A 23958-nucleotide genomic window follows, 5' to 3' on the forward strand; every position below is an offset into this window, starting at 1 on the left:
GGATAGTTATAAGGGGAGCACATAGACTGATAACTGACTGATTACTTCAGAGATGCCCTGGTTGGCAGCAGTTTGCAGTGGATATTGAGAGACACAGGTTGTATAGATTGTGGTAGTGCAGGCACAGTCTGCAAAAGCCTCACATTAGTGGCTTCTGCCTGTCTGCATCCAAAACTCCATACCCTTCCTTTGGGTAAACACCATTGCTTGCCTGCTAGCATGTCAAATCCTAATATATTCTCTTTGTGAGGACTAAGAGCCACTTCCACAGCTGTCATCCTCTTCTCTCTGGTAGCTAGAGTTGGTTTTGAGCTATGGGGAATTTTTCCACTACATCAGTTATCTCCACTATATAGCTTTCCTTGTTGGTTTCATTCCCAACCTCTTGCCTTGCTGTTTACTTAAAACACTAATCTGGGCCCCAAATAAATAAGAATTTCCAAACTTACTTGCTGTCCTGGGTTCAGCAGTAGCAGTCATTTTTCTCCTTCTTGGTAGCTGGTGCAGTGCAGTGTTTTGACTTTTAGCCTGGGAACAGTGCTGATAACAATGATGTTTTGGTTTGGCCAAGGGAGGAGGGGAGGCTGGGAGGAGGCAGAGACAGGACACCTGACCCAAACTGACCAAAGAGGTATTCCATACCACAGCACGTCATGCCCAGGAGGTAACTGGGAGTTAGCCGGAAGGGCTGGGAGTCTGCGGGGTTGGAGGAGGTATTGATTGGTGCTTGGTCAGGCTGGGGGGGGCAAGTTATTGGTCGGCTGGTGCTGAGGTGTTGTATTCTCTTCCCTTGTTATTTCCTTTATCATTATTATCATTGGTGGTAGCAGTAGTGATTTGTGTTACACCTTAGTTACTAAACTGTTCTTATCTCAGCCCATGGGTGTTGCATTCTTTTCGATTCTCCTCTCCGTCCCTCCGGGAGTAGGGGGAGGGCAAGAAGGGGGGGAAGTGAGTGAACAAGCTGTCTGGCTGGGTTTAAACCACGACACTCGCTTTGTCCCCACGGGGATATGCCCATAGGGCTCCTCATCAGCGGGCCATAGGCAGGTGTTCACCAAGCCGAGCAGGCAGCCTGAGACCCAAACTGCGGTTTCCAGGGTTTTAACCCCTTCAGGTCCCCTTGCCAAGGTGTGAACTGTTAAAGGCGCCATCGCTGGGGGCGAGGTGTCGCCTTTGTGTCTTTCTGGCTGCAAACCGCTCCTCCTGACAATGCCACCGGTTTCTGGATGTGATCGGTGGGTTGAACATGAAGCGCCTCTGGGGTTAGCCCTAGAAGGAATGCTCTTCACAAAAGATAATGTCTTTCTGAATACTAACTCCGTCCCGCTCTGTCTGTGGAAGGTTTGAGATCCCAGCGGATGGCGGCAGCCGAGCTGAGTGGGGCCAGGGTATGTGTCCGGCCTTGTTGGACTCCCCTGCACCGGCCCACGCCACGCTCTGGATTAGCCCAGCCCGTCTCGTGCCCACGGGTGACCATTTTGTGTGACATCTCTGCCCAAGTCAAAATCTGCATGGGGGGTGAGAAGAGCCGGGCTTGCTCAGTGGCTGAATTCTTCCCCACAAGAGCCTGAATGAATACTACCAGGGTGTCTGGTAATCCCTTAAGGAGGTGTCTGAGGTGGCTGGCCACCGGTACACTGTGTTGCTCTCATAATCACTCTCAGACTCCCAAACCCGCTTTTTTCTCCACAACACCCACTGTCCCCCCGTCAGGGTGACTCTCCACGAAGCCGCCGCTGCCCTGTCGCCCTGCTTGCACCATTTGCAATTCCCTGAGCTCAGGTCTCGACCAGCAGCCGCACGGACCGTTGTTCGGGGTTCCTGCCTGCGGACCTGTGCCTTTTTGGTTGCAATAGGAGCTCTCACATTCCTTTCCTTGAGCTCCTCCACCTCTTCAGAACTGCTCTCATCAGAATCTCCCCATGTCTCCCCCTCCCAATCCTCCGTGTCTGTGCCTGCAGTTCTGAATTTGGACAACACTGGGGTCTTTTTTTGCTGTTGCCAGCATAATTTCAATTCCTTGTTTCAATAAACACATCCGCTCACTTTCTCTTTTCAATTCCTCTTTTAAACAGTCCATCTCCAACTGCTTCTCCAGGTCAGTCCTTGCAAAATAGTCCTGTGCTGGCACCAAGCACAAGCCCAAGATGGCACACATGCTCTCTTTACCATATCCTCCATAGCACAGCTCTGTCCCAGTCTCTTCAGGAGCACCTGTGGGCCGAACCACTCCTACACCCACTGTACACTTAAGGGAGAAGGGACCCACCAGTACTCCATAACAATTCCTCTATGGACATCCTGCCGAGTACACTAAGCTAAGTGTCATAGAAGAGGCTGTGTGGTGGACTTCCAGTAACTGAAGGGGGCTTACAAAGATGCTGGAGAGGGGCTCTTCCTCAGGGGCTGTAGTGATAGGCCAAAAGGTAAAGGGTTTAAACTAAAACAGGGGAAGTTCAGGTTAGATATAAGGAAGAAGTTCTTTACTGTGGGGGTGGTGAGGCACTGGAATGGGTTGCCCAGAGAAGTGGTGAATGCTCCATCCCTGGCAGTGTTCAAGGCCAGCTTGGACAGAGTCTTGCGCAACGTGGTCTAGTGTGAGGTGTCCCTGCCCATGGCAGGGGGGTTTGGAACTAGATGACCTGAAGGTCCTTTCCAACCCTAACTCTTCTGTGATTCTATGGAACAAATAAACTGAGACTAAACAAAATTGATCGTTCAAACTCAATTAAAGCTCCACCAACATCAGCTACAGATTCAGGATGTCACATGAGTCCATCACTAAACTGCTGGCTCTTAAAGTTTATGGCCAGTGATCCAAAATGTGCAATCATTCACCTGAAAAGGGAGAGCTTTCAACCTCGAGGAATTTCCTTGGCCAGCGTCGCAACCCAAGGGGAGAGTCTCTGACTGCAGGCCCACTGCTCCAAGGAGTACCGACTGCCAGTGGCTCTCTGGCAGGGCTCCTTTTATACCCTGGTTGAATCTGAGTTGTGGTCACATATGGTCATGTAGTCCCCCATGGGCTCAGGACTGAAATTCCTTGTCCCTGTCCCTGCTGACCACCACCTTGTCCTCCTGGGTGGGACAAGAGCCATGTATGAGGGGAGTTGTCTGAGGGTTCTTGTCTGTGGCTGGAAGCTTTTGTGGGCTTTTGTTAGTGTTTTGTCAGGGCTTTGTCAGGACCTTGTCAAAAATGCCACACCTGCATTTCCACCCTTTGAATATCAGGGAGGCCCAAGGGGAGTTGTGCCTGTTGGATCTGATTACAGTGGAATTACACTGAAATCCCCTTTCCAAGCTCCTCTCTACAGGGTGAGTGGTGTCAGGAGGTTTATGGTGGATAAGGATCCAGCTGACTTTTGTGCATGGCAGATGTGAATTTGGCTGAACAATTTATACTAAACCTCCCCAAACAATTTCCTTCCATGTGGAGAGCAAACACAGGAAATTTTAGCCTGAAGATAAACAATTGGCTCAGTGCTACATATGTGAGCAAGGGCCTGGGATGAAAGCTAGAGGCAGGATCAGATGCAGAAGGGCTGATTCACAAAACTTTATCAAGCCCAAATTAATCTCCTGCTAAAAAAGCGAAAGTCCAGAAGTGCTTCTTCTGGAAAACACAATGTCTCTTCCTTCTGTCCTCAGCTCATGCCTTCTCTTTGCTTCCCTGCACTAGGACTTCAGTGTTATTTTGGAGTCTTACTTTCCATATTTTCTTACATTTCCACTGTCCATAAACTTTTACTCTTTTCCTGCATCCAGCCAGGCAAAGCTCTTGCCTAGTCCTATAAGAATTGTCATTCATAATTCATTCTGCCACCTGTTTAGTGTATGATGGGAGAAGCATTGCACTTTTCAGGAGAGCAGGGAGACTGTAGCCTTTTCTTTATGGATATGAACCCTTGGTGGGGAAGACTGGCTGCCCACTCACTTCAGGTCCAGATGGAAACAGTGATACTGTGCCTGGAAGGGCTTCTTGATAGAACCAACTATGGATTAAGTCACATTTTCTCAAGACACTGAAAGAAGAAAGTTTCCTTCCTGTGGATGTTTTTGAGACCCTTTACTTTTAAATGCAAATATTTCTGGATAGAAAGCTGGGTCACACCCCATCGTCCTCCTCACCCTGCCTCTTCTCCCCGCAGCATTTCTTTCTCGTCCTCTGGGCTCCCATTGCTGATGTTGGAACCTGCTGCTGGTGCAAGGAAGTAATGGAGAAGATAAAGAGGCCAGGAAAAAGCTGCTTTCAGGCTGCAGACTGCTGGGAGACACCAGGTGACATCTGTAGTAGGATTCAGTACTTTCCAGAGAGCAAATCTGCTCTTCCCTACTGTCACTGTGGAGTCCAACTCTGATCCACCTTTAGACCTTGTTATACTTGTAGCATCTGTAAAAACTGCATCGCATGCCATGCCTGGAAAGTGTCATTCCAGATCTCTTTGATGGGATTTCCATCAAGGTTTCTGGGGAAAAAATAACAGAAATTAATTGGGTCTCTCCTATGGGAAGCTGGAGCGAAGCAGTATTGCTTTGTAGGCAATATGCGAATCCAAGGTAGAACAGGGAGGAGACTGCCGTTTTATCTGTTCCAGGGTACAGCAAGCCTTCAAGAAATGGCTGTGTTTAGATAACCATGCTATGATCTCTCATCCTGTTGTGGGTCATGCAGCCATGCACTGATCTCTTTAGGTCAGTAGGTCTTTTAGCAGGAGAAACTTAGTCATTGTTTCAAAACCAGGAAGATTTTCTAGCACAAAAAGGGTTTTAGATGCAAACAGACTTCACTGAATACACTAGAAAGAAACTTCTGTAACTCATATAAGCTTCAGAAAAGGAACTGTCTCAAAAGCACATTCATCAAGCAAATGGATTTTATAGAAAGATAAATCCCTGTTAAAATGAGAGCACAAAATGTTAATGACATTTGCACCGTCATGTTTACTTTCATTTGCTTTTACACTGGCAGCACATATGTTAAATGGCTCTGATCTCACGTGGTGTTTCTGTCTGATACTAGCTTGCAGTGGTGTGTAACTTGTGATAGCACTCCTGACTGGAGGTGGCCTTCATCTCAGTCATTTTTTTCCTAGCACTGATCCCACCAGTTATTTAAGGGTTTGATTTTCCTCCCTGATAACAGAAATGGTACTTTATGCAAGCACAGTTCAGCAGCTGAGGATGAATTTGCATGGACCACACTGATATGAGAGCCTCTGGATGTGCCAGAGAGGCAACCTGCCTTCCCCTGGTGCCATTAGTAATTGGCTTGCTGAAGTCAGCCAGAAAAGCCTGAACAGCACCTCTTGTTTGAGGGCTCAGGGAGAGGCTGGTAACCACGTGTGTGACCGAAATGGTTATTTTTTTTCTTAATCCCTCTATCCTACAGCACTTTTGGTGTCCCAGGAGTGGCTACCAGGAATGAAAAGCCAAGGCAGGGAAGATGGAGGGGGTCTGCTCAGTTGGACTGTATGTGGTACTCACCAAATGGAAAAGGCCCAGACGTGGGTGGCCAGAGGCATGCAGGCCAGGGCAGCATAGATGTAGTCCAGTCAATGCCATTGGCAGCAGCAGGGGCCTGGGAAGGGTACCGTGGGCTGCCTCAGGCAGGGAGCCATCGCCAACAGCAGCACCAGCAGGAGTGGGCCCATGGTGGAACAGGCCTGGCCAGGGGTTGTCAGGCAGTGGGAGAGCAGCAGGGCTGTGGCCTGGCACAGGTCTTGCTACCATGATCCCTCACTTCATGCCTGGGAGTGGGATGTGGGGCCTCTGGTGACCCCGTCACTGACAGAACATGTAATATAACATGTCATAATAGAATCTCCTTCAGAGAGCTTGTCAGAGAACTCTAGATTCTGGAGCAGCCTAAACCCAGAGCAGACCGAATCTGAAACATCTTATCCATGTACTGCACCAGCCAGTCCTGTTGCAGCAGCAGGTCAAGAACTCTTTGGAGACAAAGCCCCAATTTATCCTGTGTTTCCAGAGTTCACAGACAATTGCATAGAAAAGGAAACTTTTCAGCACTCGTCCTATGATTTCCTCTCTTTGAGTTGCAACACAGAAATGGGGGAACACAATGATTATGGGAACATTAACCTTTGGCTCAGGGCGCTGCTGGGGTTTTGAGGGGGAGCGAGGGCACATCTCAGTGACAGCAACGGTTGATGAGGACCAGAGAGCCCTCCCCATCTCTGCCTCCTGCATGGGAGGTTCAGTCTCCTTGGAGAGCCTTTCCCCCCCACCTCCTGCATATGTAACCCTGCAAAGATAATACACATCCCACCCAAGACAAACTCAAGGTGCATGAGCTGGGCGTGGGACACCTAAGAGTTGGAGAAGCAAGCTGTGGGCACAGGGTGGCATTTCTCAGAGAGGAAGCATGGCTGCTTCAGCTGCGGGACTGCACCCACTGTTTCTTGACACTGGCCACCCCAGTGTCCCCAGCCAGTCACAAGGGAGAGTGGGACAGCAGTGTCCTTATAAAGACTCATCCACATGCCCCATCCTTGGAAGTGTTCAAGAACAGACCGGACTGGGGTTCACCAGAATTGTGGAAAGATGGAATAGAAAGGATTAACAATCCCTTGTTAATCCTCCTCCCTCAGAGAACTGCAACTAAGTGACACATGAAGTTTCTCACTGTAAAAACCAAACCAGGCCACTTAAAATACTCTATTTAAACAGCTAATTATTGAAATTGTTTAAAATAAAATACAATTTTTCCTAGGGAACTGTGTGACTTGCGGTAACTCTACACAATATAGACAACTCTAAACAGCTGAAGCATTTTAAGTACTGGAAAACAAGATGAAAGAGAAGCAGCAATGATTTCTGAGGTTAACAGTACTTTTATTAGTAACATTTGAGAATGACAGTTTCAGTAAGTTCAATTTAGTAAGAGTCCACAGACATCTTTCTTTCTTTTACACTCCAAAATACCCAACTTTTTCAATTTCGCGTTTCAGTGCTTTGGGCTAAAAAGCCAGGCGTGAATTCGTCCAATATATTCAATTCACAGATTTGCAAAGTCAGAAGGAATACTAGGATTATCAAAGTTTGACCTCCTGTATAACACAGATTTTGGGTTTCCCTGATTTGACTACCATTTCAGTCCAGTAACCAGGGGATTTTCTTTAAGAAAAACACCAATGATGCTGTTTCACAGAACACAACCAACAAAATTAGCAAGCAGCCATACTACTTCTTCAGCTTCTTTTGAGCAGCCTTCTTCTTGACCATTTGTAACCTTTTCATAGCATTGAGTTGAGATTCCTGAGAAGTTGGGCCTTTTAAGGAGGCTGACTGATTACCAGTGTCTGCTGAGGTTTTACTTGCACTGCCCCCACTGCTACCTGCAGTCCCACTGTTGCCATTCCCACTGCTCAGCTGGCTGCTGGAGCTTGGCACAGTGCTGCTGGGACTGGGAAGACCCGCTTTGCTGACATTGTCACTGCTTACTGAACGGCTGAGAGTGGTCTTCCCCAGTGTCAGAGGTGGAGGAGGTTTCAGCTGACCAGGGTTTGTGCTGTTGTTGGCAGAAGCTATTTTTGACCCTAGTCCAGTTTTGGAAGTTGCCAACCCTGATAAACCCACAGGTTTCTGGTTATTTGAAGAAGCTGCAGGTTTCCCACTGGTGCTCTGTGCTGTTGATCCTAGTTTGGCAGTTGATGGATTGGCAGAGGAGGTTTTGGCTGCAAAAGCAGCCCATCCTGTAAGGCCACTGGTTGCTGAAGAGGAAACACTTGTACTGGCTGAGTTCCCTGAAATTGCTGCTGAGGTCTAGAATAAATAAAGCATTCTTATTATAGTAGCATCTATTTGTGTAACACACCACAGCAGGAATAGATCAAACCTCTGTCGCAGTTCTTTTCCAAGGATCACCCAGTGAATAATATTTCATCACTGATCATTACAGTTAAAAGTATTATCAAGAAAGGAAGGGATGCCAGGCACGGCCAACTTTTAATTTCCCAGCCACATAAAGGCGGTATTACGTTTTCTTCCCTTCCTTGTATGGTTTGCAGGATACAATGTGGGTGATCCACCCATAAACTCTAAAAGATGGTTTAACTGAAGTAACTACAAAAAGCTCAAATTTGTAAAGTGTAAAAAATGGGAGGCAAGCCATCACCTTTGATTTTCTTTCTACTGTCATTACCTGCTGTCACTTTTTAATAAGATGGCAAATGCTCAGGCAAAATTCAGACACTGAGCAATTAAGAACTGCATTTATTAGTCTTTTGGTCAAAGTAGCAGTGTTTAAATTTTTTAATTTCCTTCTGTCCCCTCCTCTTGGTTCTTAGCAGCCTGTACCATAGATAGAATTAAAAAGGCACTAGACTTTTTCATGTAGTCCATCCATTCAGATATTGCAGATGACAAACTTATTGCAAACAATTTTTTCCTTCTCTGCAAAGACCTATACACATGAACTGCAGTTTCCACACCTTAAACCCTATAATCCTCAGTTTTCAGGTGGGGATAATACACAGTTGAAATACTACACCAGAGTTACACCAAACAACAGAGTCAAAGCGGAAATTAAATTCCTCTATTCAAGTAATACCTCTTCCATAATACATCCAGACAGCTTCTAAACAGTAAAGATGACAAATGAAACCAAGCCTATTACAACCCATTTAGGCATAGAAATAACTATGGAAGTGAAAAAAGTTATTCATTAAGTGTAACTGCTTAAGCAACAGCCATCATACTATTCATGATGGTTTGCATCCAGGCAGAGCAATGGCAAACATAACATTGAGCACATGAATAACTTTAATTCTGAGTTAAAGATGTGTTTTCCTAGGTAAGAGTCATGCTTTGGTAGACTACTGTGTTATTTATTACACTGCTTCTGCTTTACCAGCTTTGGCCAATTTGTGACTGTTTAATATTTGTGACTATTAAATAACTTGGAGAAACAGAAACATGAGGCAACATATGTAAGAAGCAGACACCTCTTAAATTAAATCTTGCAGAGTCAGCTGTTTCGCTATTATGGAATCATCCAGCTAGGCCGGAAAAGACCTTAAAGATCATTAAGTCCAACCACTAATGAGGCACTGCCAAGTTCACTATTATCATGATGAGAAACCTTCAAACTATCAAAATATGAATATGTTAATTGACCACACAGAAAAATTCATAGAATCATGGAATTGCTTGGGTTGAAATGGACCTTAATGATCATCTAGTTCTGACCTCCCTGCCACTCCTAAGAAACTAGACCAGGTTGCTCAAAGCCCTGTCCAGCCTGGCCTTCCAGTATCCACAGGGGCATCAACAACTTCTCTGGGCAACATGTTCCAGTGCCTCACCACCCTCACAGTAAAAAATTTCCTCCTAATATCTAATTTGAATCTACTCTCTTTCAGTTTAAAACCTTGTCCTATCTCTAGACTCCCTGATAAAGAGCCCCTCCCCATCTTTCCAGCAGGCTCCCTTTAGGTACTGGAAGGCTGCCACAAGGTCTCTGTGAAGCCTTCTCTTCTCCAGGCTCAACAAGCCCAACTCTCTTAGCCTGTCTTCACAGTGGAGGTGCTCCAGCCCCCTGATAATCTTTGCGGCCCTCCTATGGACCTGCTTGAGCAGGTTCCTGTCTGTCATATGCTAGGGGCCCCAGAGCTGAATGCAGTACTGCAGGTGGGGTCTTATGAGAACCAAGCACAGGGGGGAAATCACCTCCCTTAACCTTTTGATGCAGTCCAAGACTGCATCCAAGACTGGCTTTCTGGGCTATAAATAACATAATTGAAAAAATTATAATATATGCAGTAAAATGTAAACTCTTCCTCTGGAAAATTTAAATTACATTACCTTGACCTCTGTTCTCTTAAATGCTAGAAAAGTTGTTGGGGTCTCAGGTTTTAACTTGATTTCTGGCTTCTTGACCAGTGGATCCTTCACAGCTGGTGCAACTGAAACCACTGCAGGAGCTGGTTTTTGAGGTGGCTTTTGTGTCTTCTGAGCCTGTATAAGTGGTAGGAAAAAAACAAAACAAACCCAAACCAAATTAGTTACAGGCCCAATAACACTGACTGTTTGGTCAATGGTTAACATTGACAGAAAAAGTGGTTTGACTCAGCAAAAAGCATGAACATTAGCAAATTGTAATCTAGCCTGTAAAATTTCAAGCTGAATGGTGCTTGAGAAATAATGAAATAGGGTATGTGGAGGTAGTCCTGATTATGGCACTGAGGATGGGGTCCATCCAAAAAAAGATATTGAATAGGACTTGCTATTTCAGCATGGAAAGAGAGGCAGTGTTGGCACTTAGGGAACAGGAAAGCACTGGGCTTTCACAGAAATAAGGTAAAGACAAGTGGTCTTGAAGAGGACAGGCATAATCCAGCAGTACTGAGACGCAGGCTGCAAGAATGCTAAGAAGTAGCAGGTAAAATGGTGGAACTTATGCTGAAAGAAAAAACAGTAAAAGGCATATTGAAGGCAAATGCTGAATAGCTGTAATGGCTATCCTGTGCAGTAACTGACCTCAGGCAAACACTCCTCTGAGTTCAAAGGCCTGACAATCATCAGAATAATCATGTTTTTCAGTCACTGACGGTAACTCCCATGCTAGGATCTTACATGGATGCCTTCTCTTGTTTCTTAGTAGAGCCATTTCAACAGGTTACAATTTGCTAAGTTGTCACAGAACAGTTCCAAAATCGAACACACTTTCTGCTGTATAGAGGGCTTGATTTTCAAGTGTCAAAACTAAAGTCATGTGAACTAATACTTAATGTTTCCTGCAGCCAAAGAAGCTTTCTTACTCTGATGTTTTTTTCTTTTAATGAGATGAGTGGGATTCCTGTGGGATCAGGAATAATTAGTCTGTTTAGTCAAGAAATTAACATACAGATCAATCAAAATAAAGAAATTTATTTCCTGGAATATGCTACCCTCAGCTTGTTGTTGAGCCTGACAATACTTGTGTTGAGTGTTAGTAGTTGGACTGAAATTTGCAGTCTTGCCTTACAGGAAAACAACCATTCCTGTCCAAAGCTGAGAAGAAAACTAAACCTGTAGGGCTATCTGGTAGACATGTACTAAAACCTGAAATTAAAAAAAAGTTTTAAACTGCTGCATAGCAGGTAGGAAATAATCCTACTTCACTCTTCTTAAATTCTGCTTTTTAAAAAGCTTTGTTTAAGAAGCACATTACAGAATACTCTTTCAGATGCTACATTAAAAATCACAGCTGCAGCAAGGGAAGCACTGCTGAGAAAAGTTGCTCTCCAACATGCCTCCAAAGATTTCTGCAACCCATAGAATACTGTCATGGATCAGAAATAGCCTGCTGTATTCAAATAGAGTCATGCAAGACAAAAAACTGACTCCTACCATTCTTTTCATCTGCCTGGTACAGCGGGCACAATACCATACAAGTCGAGGATCATTCGCTTCCTTGTCTGTCACCTGAGGTTTATGGCAATCCTGGTGGTAGAGATTATGGCACTCCTGACACTCCACTAGCTGATTCCCAGAAATAACTGTCATTTGCCTGCAGAGCAAATAGTTGAGAACAGATTATAGAAGAAAGTACTTAAAGGATTATCCAATTGTTGCAAATTTTGCAAGGCTTAAGACAAAAACTAAAAAATATTTGCTTTCACTTATATTTTCTACCTGTGAAAAATGAAACACCGCACGAGTTCTTCCCAACAAATATTTTAGAAATTTTGTATTTTTTTAAGGTAATTTCTTTCAAGAAAATTTAAAACTTCTATACTATTAAACGTGTGTAGATGACACTTTTGATTTCCCTGCTTGACTTTTGTATTAGAAATGTCTCACATGCTTTACTTCACCTGGGCATTTTATGGGTACCTCACTGTATACCAATTCTGACTTCCTCATTATGTTAGCATATGAAGGCCTAGTCTACATTTGGATAATTTTGCTATAGGCTGTACAGCAGTACAGTTCGAGAACAAATAATTTCTCAATTACAAGCCTTTAAGAGTGCTTTCTGCTACAGGATTTAAAACCATCATCATCTGAGCTGTATAGTACTTTAAAGATATTTTAGTAGCTATCCTTTTGGTCCCTACTACATAGAGAGATACTTGGAATTTGAGATAATACCAGCACCATGGAAAGATAGAATAGAAAGGATTAACTGTGCAGTCCTGCCTTGAAGCAAACATATAAGCTGTTGATGAGGACTTCATTTTGCGTGGGCTTCTAGTGAAAGTAATCATGCTGTATGAATGACAAATTAGTGATACACACATGACTGCGAATATGTCTGTGAATTAGCCAAATACCATTTTCCTTATGATTTCAGATGACAAATCAAGCTATTTAATTGCTAAGCTGCTTTTGCTCATATCCCCGAGGAGCAGGTATCCAGGTAACCATGGAAACTCTATTTGTACATGGGTGGGGAAAGGTAATCCCTTATTTCTTTATATAACAGGAAAATGAAGTCTGAAGGCATTGTCCATATGGATACTAGAGCATTTTCTAAGAAATATTTCTCTTTTAAATGGGTTATATAGAAAGAGAGGGAGAAACCTTTCTGAAATTCCAGGGCCCATTATTTTAGACACAGGATATTTCAAAAAGCCATGTTTGTTTCTTATTCCTAAGTAAACCGGGTCAGAACAAAGCAATGATGTTTCAACCCCAAGTCTCAAGGGGAGATACTCATCCTATTTTAAAATTACAAAGAACAATCCCAGACTGATTAAAAAAACATGAACTCTTCATTCCCAGAAACAAGTTAAACTGGAGATATTTTAAAATTATATGATAACAGAGAAACAAACCTGATGATTTTTTACCTTCAGAAAACAAATAGACAAAACAGTATTAATAAAAAATAAGGTTGTCCTTTCAAAACCAGGCTTTCTAAAAGACATTTTTGTTTTTTTTTTGTTGTGAGAGACAGAGCTCACTATCACCAGCAAATTGCATGTAGTATTTATAACTGAGCAGACATGTAACTGGCGAGTCTTGTTTTTCTAAGATCTGCAGGTATTAGAGTTATTTTAATACTCTCTCTCTCCTTATTCCTAACTTGGTATAAATGAAGAAGAAAAACACCACAGGCATCAACATTTGATACTCCTAATCACTATGAAAATACATTTCACACTTGGCAAATCTTGAAGAAACATCTGATTTCTCTAGTTTTTACATCTATAGAAAAGGAATAGCTAATATCCAGATGCACTCTTTTTGCATTTGTGAACCCAGAGCTGGATTCCTGTTAATTTGTCATCTTAAGCAACTTAAAATATAAACTCTTTTGCTGTGAACCTCACCTACTCTGCAATCAGACACAATGTTTTTATTCACGATTGAATAATGTATTGAGTTATTAAAACATGCCATTTTCTAAATACTACTCATACTTGAGTTATTTTACAAAGTGCTTTTGTATTTCCTATTTACTGGGATGTTATAATTTCAGCTTAAGACTGCCAACCCCAAAGACAGCCCACATGTTGACTGCCGAGCAGTAAATAGTGGAATACTGTCTAACTAGCGTGCTGGATTTGGAAAGTCTGAAGTATAAGTACTTCAAAAACATCCTGTCCAGCATGAGCTGGAGACTGAAAACCACATGACATCAGTTCCAGCAGGTTTCATGTAAAATGAAAACAAATACTGAGTGGTGGGTAGCTATTGCCAGCCCTCTATAATGGGTTGTTTCTTTCCCTGATGTGCTTCTCCCTTTTGCACCAGCTTAATGAGAGATATTTTAGTTAGCCAGGATAAATGTATCTTTTGCAAGAGCACTATGAATTTGTGACCATGACTAGCCAGAAGCAACACCTTTGGCTGCCTGGTTAAATGCTGAGTAAGTAACAGCTAATGGAACCATACACCTTGCTGGTGCTTTTTAAAGCAAAGTCTTGGCTATGCTAGGCACAGTAATTGCATTTTCTTTTTGTACTTCGCAGGCATTTGTCCTTATGCCTGTCATTTTCCCTTTGCCAGGGAAGATGCAGAATTAATAATCCACAGCAGCTCAAGACTATCTAAACAAAACTTTTCTTTGTCCCGTCCTGCCAAATAAGTTAATAGCATGCTGTTTTAGTGGCATTTTAACGTACTGCTGAACATGGCTTTGCCCCTTTAGGACACAGCAAAAATGGAATTTGCAAGAATATTTAATACTTCAAATGTTGTAACTGTTCTTCCTTTTTCAATGTCTATAATAAGAAATTAAACATTTGTGCTAACACAAGGGAATAATGGGACATGAAATATCATCAGTCCACGACTGGTTAACAGTATAACTAGTTGTAATAATTCTTCTCCAAGCATTGGAGAAACCTCCTTATCTGTAGAACAGGAATGACCATAGAAATGAGTGAAGAACAAAGTTATGAAGTACAGTTTCCTAACTGACTTAAGCTGAACTAAAATACATACTGCTCCCCGAAGCTCAGTCCAATGTTCATCTGTCCTGGCTCTCCATTGCTGCATCCACACATGTGCCAGCATAAGCATTTATACACACTAAACTGACTGAAAACTAAACCAACTGAAAAACCCAAGTGGAGAGATGATCCAGAAGCTGATTCAGCTGATCACAAACCTAAGTGGGTAATACATCCCCTAAACAGGACAGAGAAGGAGGTACAACTGGGATAGCCAAACTCTTCCTTTTGGCAGCAGTGAGGACATACAACGATATAAATAATCTGTGAAACCAAAGCCTAATGTGATTTGATCCCAGGGTGGATATTCAAAAGCGTATTTTACACTTCTCTTAACCCTAAATATATTGTTAGTGGAATGCTACTAAGATCCAATTTTAGAGCCCTTACTGAAAAGTAAAAAGAACCTGTGTTGACTGCAAGACGTATTTACACTATTAACTGAAAAAAACATTGCTACGTGTAAACTACAGTCAAATGATTACGAAGAGGACCAACACATACCGATCTTGTAATAACGCCTCTTAAAAGGTTTTAATTTCAGCTGATTTGTTTAAAAATGCTTATCATTGCCATTAATATTTTAACTTGTTTTCCAATAGTTAAAAATTAGTGTTTGTCATGATAGGTTTGCACCATGTCTAGTTATTTTATTTGTCACTTACCTTTTCCTGAAGAAGAAAAGCTGGTTTTCTCATTAAGGGTTGTATTTTCAAAAAAACATTCTTATTCATGAAGGCTGCTTAAATGTATTATCAATTTTGGATATGTGCTTAAGTGATTTTCAGAATAAAAACTACAGAAAGTATTAATACAAACATGAACAAAAAAGTGACAATTTCAATGAAGCAATGTTGACTGACCTGCAAACAACACAGGCTAATCCCATTTCCATAGCAAAGTCATCAGCACTGGTTTCCTCAAAGCTAGACAAATCAGGCATGGACAAATCCTTGCTTGTCTGAACCGTAATAGGAGAGGAACGAGCCTCTGGCTTCTCTACTCTGGGCTTCTTTGGTGTATCAGCTCCTTCAGTGGAATCCCCTTTTATCTATAACACACACACAGAGAATGTGAAAATGCAACAAGCTAATGGATATTATCAAAATGAAAAAACTACTGGAAAAATTAGGCTAGCAGTATAAGAAGATGTACTTTACACAGCATACACAAAACATTTTCCTCAGATATGTATTTTCATCAAAATATTTATGAGCTAGAAGCTCAAGTCCACTTTTTGTACTTCACCTCAACATCTCTAAAAAAGTTTTGGGAATCCCACATTTCATCTTGCTGCATACCAGTAACCTCTCATTACCAGGACATTTAAAACATAGGATCTCAGATTGGAAGGGACATTTTAAAGCTCATCTAGTTCAAACCACCTGCAATGATCAGGGAAAACATTCACAGAATAATTATGACAAGACTTCTGCTGGATTGCCTAAATGGCAATGTGACTGGATAACACAGCTCCCAGACTATGCACCATTAGATAAGTCAACAGGTTAAAAAGGAGAGCTTTTGCCTAAAACGCCTTCAAGTTTATTAACGAAGTTATTTTTAACAAAAATTACTTACTTTATCAGCAGACCTTTTTTCTGCTTCTTTTTTCACCTTTTCTGATGCAGTGGGCTTGCCATTGTTGTTGCCAGAAGGCAAACTAGAAGCTTTAGGCTCTTGCTTACTGGAAATAGGTTTGGTAACAGATACTTTCGGTTGCTCTACTTCCTAAAAACAGAAACAAAAATTGAAGGTAAATCCTACATTTCAATTAATTCCTAGTTTGCAATTACTTAGAAAACAGGATATACAAATAACATGTCATACAACATGATCATCGATTTAACGTTTCTTAAATGTCTTCATATCACACTGACAATTTAGTGTGTTTAAGCTGCAGACAATTATTAAAACCTCCCCTTATCAGTCACCTTCCAAGGGAAAAGGACTCCTTTTCCAAAAACAGATGCTCTTTGGAACATTATTAAAAAGGAAAACTTTTCTGCTTTGAAAATTCAAAGAAAGAATGAACACAAATTTTCAAATTAATTCTCAGGTCAAAATTCCATATAAGCTGAAAACTTAAGTTGACATCTGATGTCACTAGACAGCAATACTGCATTCCCTCATGGCGAAAAACATTGACTTCTGCTTAATCTCAGTCCACATTCACCTATCAGATTAATAAATTTAGCTCTCAACAGAAACCAATAGTTATTCATGATGCATTAGTGGCAGCAGCGGATAAGCACCAAGCGAGTCTGTAAATGAGTGATTAATCACACCGATATACATAGCCCCCCCAGCCTGGTAAGAAGGGAATAATTGCCTGCTGTTTACTGGGACAGGTCCTGAGCCCTGAGCTTCAGCCGCATCGCCACCAAGTTTGCTGACTTCCTGTTGCATCCAGAATCAGAAATGGATTTCCTCATCTACTCGACAGTGGTTATCCTGTGCTCCTTACTCTGTTCTTGGATTTCATGGTCAACCATAAATTAACCCTACAACCTAAGAATGCAAGGAAAGGAATTCTTGTACTTTTTTTCCATTTCTGAGCTTTGCAGCCCAGCTGATACTGAAGACACACTGAAAAGAGGAGAACAAAAGATTTCTTCCTCTGGCATGAGCTTCAGTCTCACCTAAGGACAGGCAATTACCAGCCAAGCTATTATCAGAATTGGCTTCCAAGCCTCTCTGCACTATGATTTGGCTCCCTGCTTCCTCTTTGAACCACAAACTAATGCTTCTTTGAGTTCTGACACAGAGGGCACCTCAGAGTTTTGAGACCTGTGTTAGAAGGAACTGCAGTTTAGGTTTCAGGGAGTTAACAATTTGAATAGAAAGGAGTTAGACCAAACAGTACAAGCATGATGTATGCTGTAACAGTAATAATGCCTTTTAGTTATTTGGAACCATGTACATGTAGAAATGAAATATTACTAATATATCAGCATATAGACCATCATTTGCACATACCCATCTGACTTCTAGGCATCCTAAGGGAGAACACTACCTCATTATCCATATGGCAATATGTAGCAATATGAGGATGTCCCTGCTTGGTTATTTCCATACACTAATCTCAGATTCAAATATTCTCTCTAGCAGGTGTTTAGTGATTTCCAGGAGATGAAAAATAATGTTTATCCATTGGATGGCAATGGTTTCAGCCTGCAAATCATTTTTGCTTTGAACCATTTGGTGTTCTTCATTCTCATATGACTTCATCAACAGAATTTCAAGAAAACAGATCCAGCTTTATCAATAAATAGCTTGTTTTGTTGCATATTTATCTGTGGCATAAATAATCTGAATTTTAAAGACCTTTTAGCTCTGACTGTAACTGGAGAAATACATATTTCTGGGTTCACCTTAGTGTGTATGATGGCTTACATACAAAAATGACAAAACTGATATAAAAGTGAACACAAAAAATACTATTACAAAATCATGACAACCACAATATAGTACAGATCTTGGTACACTAAAAAGGTAAAGAAGGGTTGTTTTTTTTTTTCTATTAACTTTAATTTAATGGATTATGTTGCATAAAAGGGGAATGATGAACATTCCATAATTATATTTTCCTTCATTTCTGATTCTCTTTCAAGTTTTCAGCTATAGAAGACAGACGAGGAATAGCAAGAGCTTTAAAAAGGCATACAAAAAAATACATGCTCTCTTATACCAATACCTTCTGAGGGGGACGATAGCTTGAGTCAGTTCCTCTGGCCAAAGACTCATCAAGAAGGGCCTTCAGCTTTTCAGCAGAGTCCTTACTCTTCGAATGCAAGAAGCCCAGGGCTTTCAGAAAAATGGGATCAAGCTCCAAATTCACTGTAGCAGCCATAGTGTTATCTTTGGAAAGGAAAAATAATGACAACTTATATGGAGCATAACTCAAACAGCATGTGGCTAACTATCTCACAGATTTTTGTTTTAATTGAAATTATATTAAATCACAGCAAGGATGATAGGTGAATTAATTATCATCATTAGAAAATAACCGACTGTGAACCTCAGAGCTGCAGAACTTGAATTTGGCTTTATATCCAAAATGATGTCAAACTCATTCTTTCGCATATCTGATGCTCAGAAACTAAACTCATCATACTTTCATAAATGGTACAAATATTCCCTATTCTTAATATTCTTTAAGTACAGAATATTGAAAAGTATGTAAAGTAAGTGTAAACTTCAAAATAAAGCAGTTACTACCCTTCTCCTTCACATTATTTGCATATACAGTGATTTTTAGCTTGTTGCTCATTTAAGAATTACAAAGGAAAATCTTACTTGAAGAAAAAATAACTTTTGATACTTCTGAAAAGAACAGCTCATTGTAACATATAATATAAAATATATAAACCAGCTAGTGTATGATTTTTACATTACAATTAAAAATCTGGGAAAAAAAAAATGTTGTCCATTTTTAAATTCAGCTGAAACAGTGAGAAAGTTTATAAGTCAGACTGTGATTTACCCAAGTCCCCTTGTAACAGCCCAGGTTTTCATATCAAGTAATGATTATCCAGAGCTCTAAGATGCCTGCACTGCAGAGTCTTCTCTGTGGAAGCTCTAAGTAGTCCATTTACATCAGAAATTGACCTACAAAGATAGACAGCTCTCTAACTCAATCAGGAATTAACAATAATTTAAGAAATAACGAGGGAAGAAAAGTTTCCTGCCCTCTTCCAAAATGGTTGATAAATGGTATTAATAATCCCTTCAAATCCCATGTGAAACACATCAGTGGTTTGCTGTTGGTGTTGGTTTTTTTTTGTTTTTTTTTTTTTGTTTTTTTTTTTTTTAATACAGTTATCTAGAAAACATTCTTGAAAAGGCTTTTATTAGTTCTGCTCAAAAGCAGTTCTGCTCAAACTGCCAGGACAGCTTGTTCAGCTGGAGCTTCCAAGGTTTTGTCTGATGAATTCCTTTTCACATTCAAGGCAGTGAACTTTTACCTCTCTGGCCAAAACACCAGCAGTGGCAGCCTGCTCCCTCAGCACTTCCCTAGAAGTCTCCAGGAGCCTTTATCTCACGCTGAGCTTTTACAAGACACCAGAGAACTGCTTGACTGAAAACATCAAGGAGTTTGAGATACAGCAGATTTCATAGGGATTTTATCAATGGACCCAGCAGAGAGCTACGAATCTTCCTCAAGAGTCTCTTCTCTCTTCCTTCATCTTTGCTACTTGTCAAATCGCATTTTGATGGCCACAGAACTTCTAGTAAGTACCACACACCAGCTATCCTGCTTTTTCAATGACCAAGCAGAGACTGTGGTGTGAGCCCCATGCAGACAATACAGTCTCTTTCTGATGTTTATAAGAAGTGAATTCAATGCGCATGGAAAGCACATACCCTCTTTTTTAATGCATCTACCTCTGATAAATTTTCAGGCTGCTGCTCCTGAGTTCTGTGGGTAGGTTCTCTCTTCCATTTCTTAAATTAGGACTCTGCTAAACCCTCTGCTGAATGAAAACAGTAGAATTAAAAAAACCTTCAGAAATGTGGAATAATTCCCTGTTAAAAAACAAAAACCAAACAACCTTTCAGCTTCCTTTCTGAGCCTTCTTCTAGGAATATATATTTGTGTATGCAAGGAACAGGTAACCTCAACAGTCATTAGCAGCCAATTCAGGATGCCTGTAGTATTTAGACAGCAAGTGTAAGCAAATTAATTCCATTTTCATCTTTCTGTCGGTAACACTTCCCAGATTTATTTCTAGCTCTATCCTTTTAAAGACATATATTGTAAAGAAACTGTTAAAGCCCAAATTTCAAAAAGGTTCTCAGTATTTCTTGTTTTATTTGCATACCAAATTGAGCAATTCTTTCTCTGTTCCTAAGGGTGAATTATAATATCATAAGCTATTGCAGTTATAACTGGCATATCACAAGAAATTTATCATGAGAAGGGAAGGAACCGGGCTTATTAAACAGCTCAAGTATGCTCAGTTTAGGCATATATTTTAAAATTAAAATCTACTGTAAGTTAAAGAAGGTAAGTATATTTAATGGAAAGATGAACACATCAATTAAAATTGATGTGTTTTAAAATTGCCATAATCTGAAAAAAAGTAAATTGACACAAGGCTAATACCATTACGTGGCTGGCTACAAAAGTCATCTTATTGCTTTTGCTAGTGGAATTTTCCAGGTTTACAGACCAGAACACTGGTTTGACACTTATAAACCTAAGACCGAATTGTATTCATTCATCTTTTCATTCAAAAACTGCTCTTCTGGTACTGAAGTCAGCATATAGCAACTTGATAGCCTTGGAGCTGTAGTACAGTGTTTTAACAATGCTGCCATATGTTATTCTGTGCAAGAGGACTCCTTGACTTTCCTGTTGAAGTGGTACCTTCATACAGAAGGTAATTTAAATGTTGCCTAGGAAAAAAAGTGAGTAGTATGATGTTTTTTGTGTATCAGTTAGATAATGCAGCTCTAAGATCAGAGAGCTGTGTTATAATCCTTCAACCCAGAGGAGAACTGTTTTGCACAAAGCAGTAACTGAAGTGAACATGAAGGCAACTCATGGAGCAGGGACAGGAACTCAAGCACACACTCTTGCAACTAAGCATTAACCCATTAAGAGAAGGCTGCATGGAGATCTCATAGCAGCCTTCCAATATGTGAAGGGGGCCTACAAGGATGCTGAAGAAGGACTCTTCCTCAAGGGCTGTAGTGATAGGACAAGGTGTAACAGGTTTAAACTTCAACAGAAGTTCAGGTTAGATATAAGGAAGAAGTTCTTTACTGTGGGGGTGGTGAGGCACTGGAACGGGTTGCCCAAAGAAGTTGTAAATGCTCCATCCCTGGCAACGTTCAGTGCCAGCTTGGACAGCCTTGAGCAACATGGTCTGAGGCATCCCTGCCCATGGCAAGGGGGTTGGAACTAGATGATCTTAAGATCCTTTCCAACCCTAACTATTCTATGATTCTATGATCTTTCTTAACTTAGGTGTCTGTCTGACACTTCTTCACTATTATATGAGAACTTTTAATGATGGATAGACAAGACCAAATATAAGGTAACAAACCCCTCTGAAGTATCTGTGATAACATGAAAAATCCTACAATAGACGATCATGGAGCAACCTCCCAGTGAGCAAACTAAGTGGTTTAAATCACTGTGAGTGAAAAATGTTAGTGGGTTGTTATTCTTAAAACATCTATGAACTTTTTTGAGTCTCTCATTTCTTGAACATATTATTGTCTTCTGCCAAATACACATAAGCTTAATTGAGCACTATGCAGAATATGTGGCCTTCCAATTTAATAGACTTCTTAGATTTCCAGGGTGTGAGAGTCCCTTTTTTAAAAAAATTTATTTGACAACTATTATTTTGCATGCCTACACATGTATTATCTTATTTATCATAACTTTCAGTTAAATGGATCTACTCACATTACATTTTCAGACATGACCGTATTTTCATCTATTTCTGAGCTCCTATTCCTGAGACAGGTATACAGTTTAAGATATTTTCCAAGGAAGTACGCACCTTAAATTTATTGCTATGCTATTATCAAACTACACTGCAATGCTATTATCACACCTATTCTTTATAAACTCAGCAATACTTTTTCTCTGACACTGAAGATTAAAAGGACTTCCACATATCCTCTTTAGCGGCCTTCAACATCTGTAGCAGTTAACTTAAAACATGAATCAGTAGCACAAAATTTCTTCCAGTGCACTGAAGAGTGTTCATCAATAATTTATCACCATAATATCAACTAATCTTTTCTTTTTCTTTCTCCTTTGGATTCTTCTATTCCTCAGGATTTTCTGTCTTCCTCACCAACCTAATGTCTGTGACAGTTGCAGATTTTGCTTATTTACCAACAACGCCTTTTCCAGATCACTCTCAGAGTTAAGTCTTAATAAAGCAGATCAAGAAAAATCTTAAAAGAAGGAAAAAACCAACTTCTACTTTCAGTTTTTGTTTTAGTACCTTTATCATGACAACATAATTAATGATAACGTAATTTCTCAGTTACCTCCCATGAGGGATATTTCAAAACCCACACACTTAAGTAGTATGGACAATTGTAATAATCAGAACAATTGTATTAAGCAGCTCTTATTCATTTGACATCTTCTGAAAGACTTTTAGAAGACTGGATTAAATCTTCTGCTATAGAGTTACTAGTACTGCTGTCCTTCATTTTACATTCTAATTTACTATATATTTTATACTGTACTTTTTAATAGTTCAATCAATACCAGAGTAACTTTGTAAGACTGCACTAGTGCCCTCTATTTGCTATTTTCAACTCATCACAAACAGCACATTATTTAAGAATCACAGAATCATTAAAATTGGAAGGAAGCCCAAGTGGTCACTCTGTGCAACCTCCTGCTCAAAGCAAAGTCAACACTGCATTCAGATCAGCTTGCCCAGGACTTTGTCCAGCTGGATCTTAAAAATCTCTAAAGGCAGGAATGTGACAAACCTTCTGGGACACCTGTCTCAGTGCTTGACTGTCCTAATTTCCTTACTTTGAACTGGAAGCTGCAACTTCTGCTGTCTCTTGTTTTCCTGCAGTCCACACGAGTAGAAAGACTAGCTCTGGCTTCTCTTAGGTATATAAAGGATTCCATTAGGTCCCCCCAAGGCCATGGTAGACGACATCCAACACTCACCCTTCACCTTCAGATCTAGTTATTTTGTCACAGAGGACAAGCCAGTTAGTCTGGCATGATTTATCCTTGGTAGATCCCAAGCTGTCTATTCCCAGTCACCACCTTCTTATGCCTATAAATGCTTTCCTCATGCAGGCGGAAGGAGTGAAGCTGACCAGCCTGTAATTCTCTGTATTGTCCTTCTTGCAGATGAATGTAAGATTTGCCTTTCTGTAGTTTTGGGGTACCTCCCCCAATCTCATGGCCTCTCAAAGATGACAGTAGCTTTTGTTCCTATAGTTGTGTTGCCATAAACATCAGTTTTATAAAAAAAGTCTTTATTCAATTAAATGAGATAATCATCCCAACTCAACTGAGATTTGCTAATTCCTGCTACCACCAAGCTTCATTATTCTGCAAAAAAAGGACTAGAAGATACTGTTCAAACAGATGTCACTGCCCACTGGTTTAAGTTACTGGTAAATTGATTACATCTCCACCCTTCCCTAATTCAACGCCTACCAAAATTTATCAGGCTTATACATTCCCTAGATACCATTCTCCTGGCGATTTCTCAGTGGAAAAAACAAGCTTTCGTTAAAGCTGAACTGCCGAATTAGTGACACCAAAGCCAGCACCCGATCCTTTGCAACATTCCTGCTGCAAATTTCTCCCTGACTTTCCCCTTAAGAATGACAGAAAGTAACTCCTTCAAGACAAAACGCTTAGGAGAGCAAAACGCCACCACCTTTAATACCAAAATACCCGCACAGTGCCGGACACGCCGCCCCGAGACCCCGGCAGATCCCCGAGCGCGGCTCCGGGGACCCTCCCCCCGCTCCCGTTACTGCCCGGCCCGCTCTTCCTTCCAAGGATCGCGGCACCGGGAGCGACCGTCCCTTCAGACAC

General features: G+C 41.0%; 1 protein-coding gene across 3 annotated transcripts; it reads right to left on the reverse strand.

The window, feature by feature from the left end:
* Positions 1 to 6834: 6834 nt before the first annotated feature.
* On the reverse strand, positions 6835 to 23887 carry INTS12 (integrator complex subunit 12). 3 transcript variants are annotated; one of them, XM_061478044.1, is made up of 8 exons: positions 23572 to 23887; positions 19773 to 19879; positions 18103 to 18266; positions 15987 to 16136; positions 15269 to 15456; positions 11353 to 11512; positions 9826 to 9978; positions 6835 to 7785 (listed from the first exon to the last, which is right to left on the reverse strand). In XM_061478044.1, the coding sequence occupies exons 3-8, from the start codon at positions 18256 to 18258 to the stop codon at positions 7204 to 7206; spliced, it is 1389 nt and encodes a 462-aa protein (XP_061334028.1). In that variant the 5' UTR covers positions 18259 to 18266; positions 19773 to 19879; positions 23572 to 23887; the 3' UTR covers positions 6835 to 7203. The 3 variants fall into 3 exon arrangements, with proteins under 3 accessions (XP_061334028.1, XP_061334018.1, XP_061334012.1); XM_061478034.1 differs by having other exon boundaries at positions 19773 to 19882; XM_061478028.1 differs by lacking the exon at positions 23572 to 23887 and having other exon boundaries at positions 19794 to 20174.
* Positions 23888 to 23958: the final 71 nt, after the last annotated feature.

Source organism: Pezoporus flaviventris, unplaced genomic scaffold (genome assembly GCF_033815535.1).
Source record: "Pezoporus flaviventris isolate CSIRO_AGI_PZ_B2104156 unplaced genomic scaffold, CSIRO_AGI_Pfla_v1 ptg000002l, whole genome shotgun sequence".
Classification (NCBI taxonomy): domain Eukaryota; kingdom Metazoa; phylum Chordata; class Aves; order Psittaciformes; family Psittacidae; genus Pezoporus; species Pezoporus flaviventris.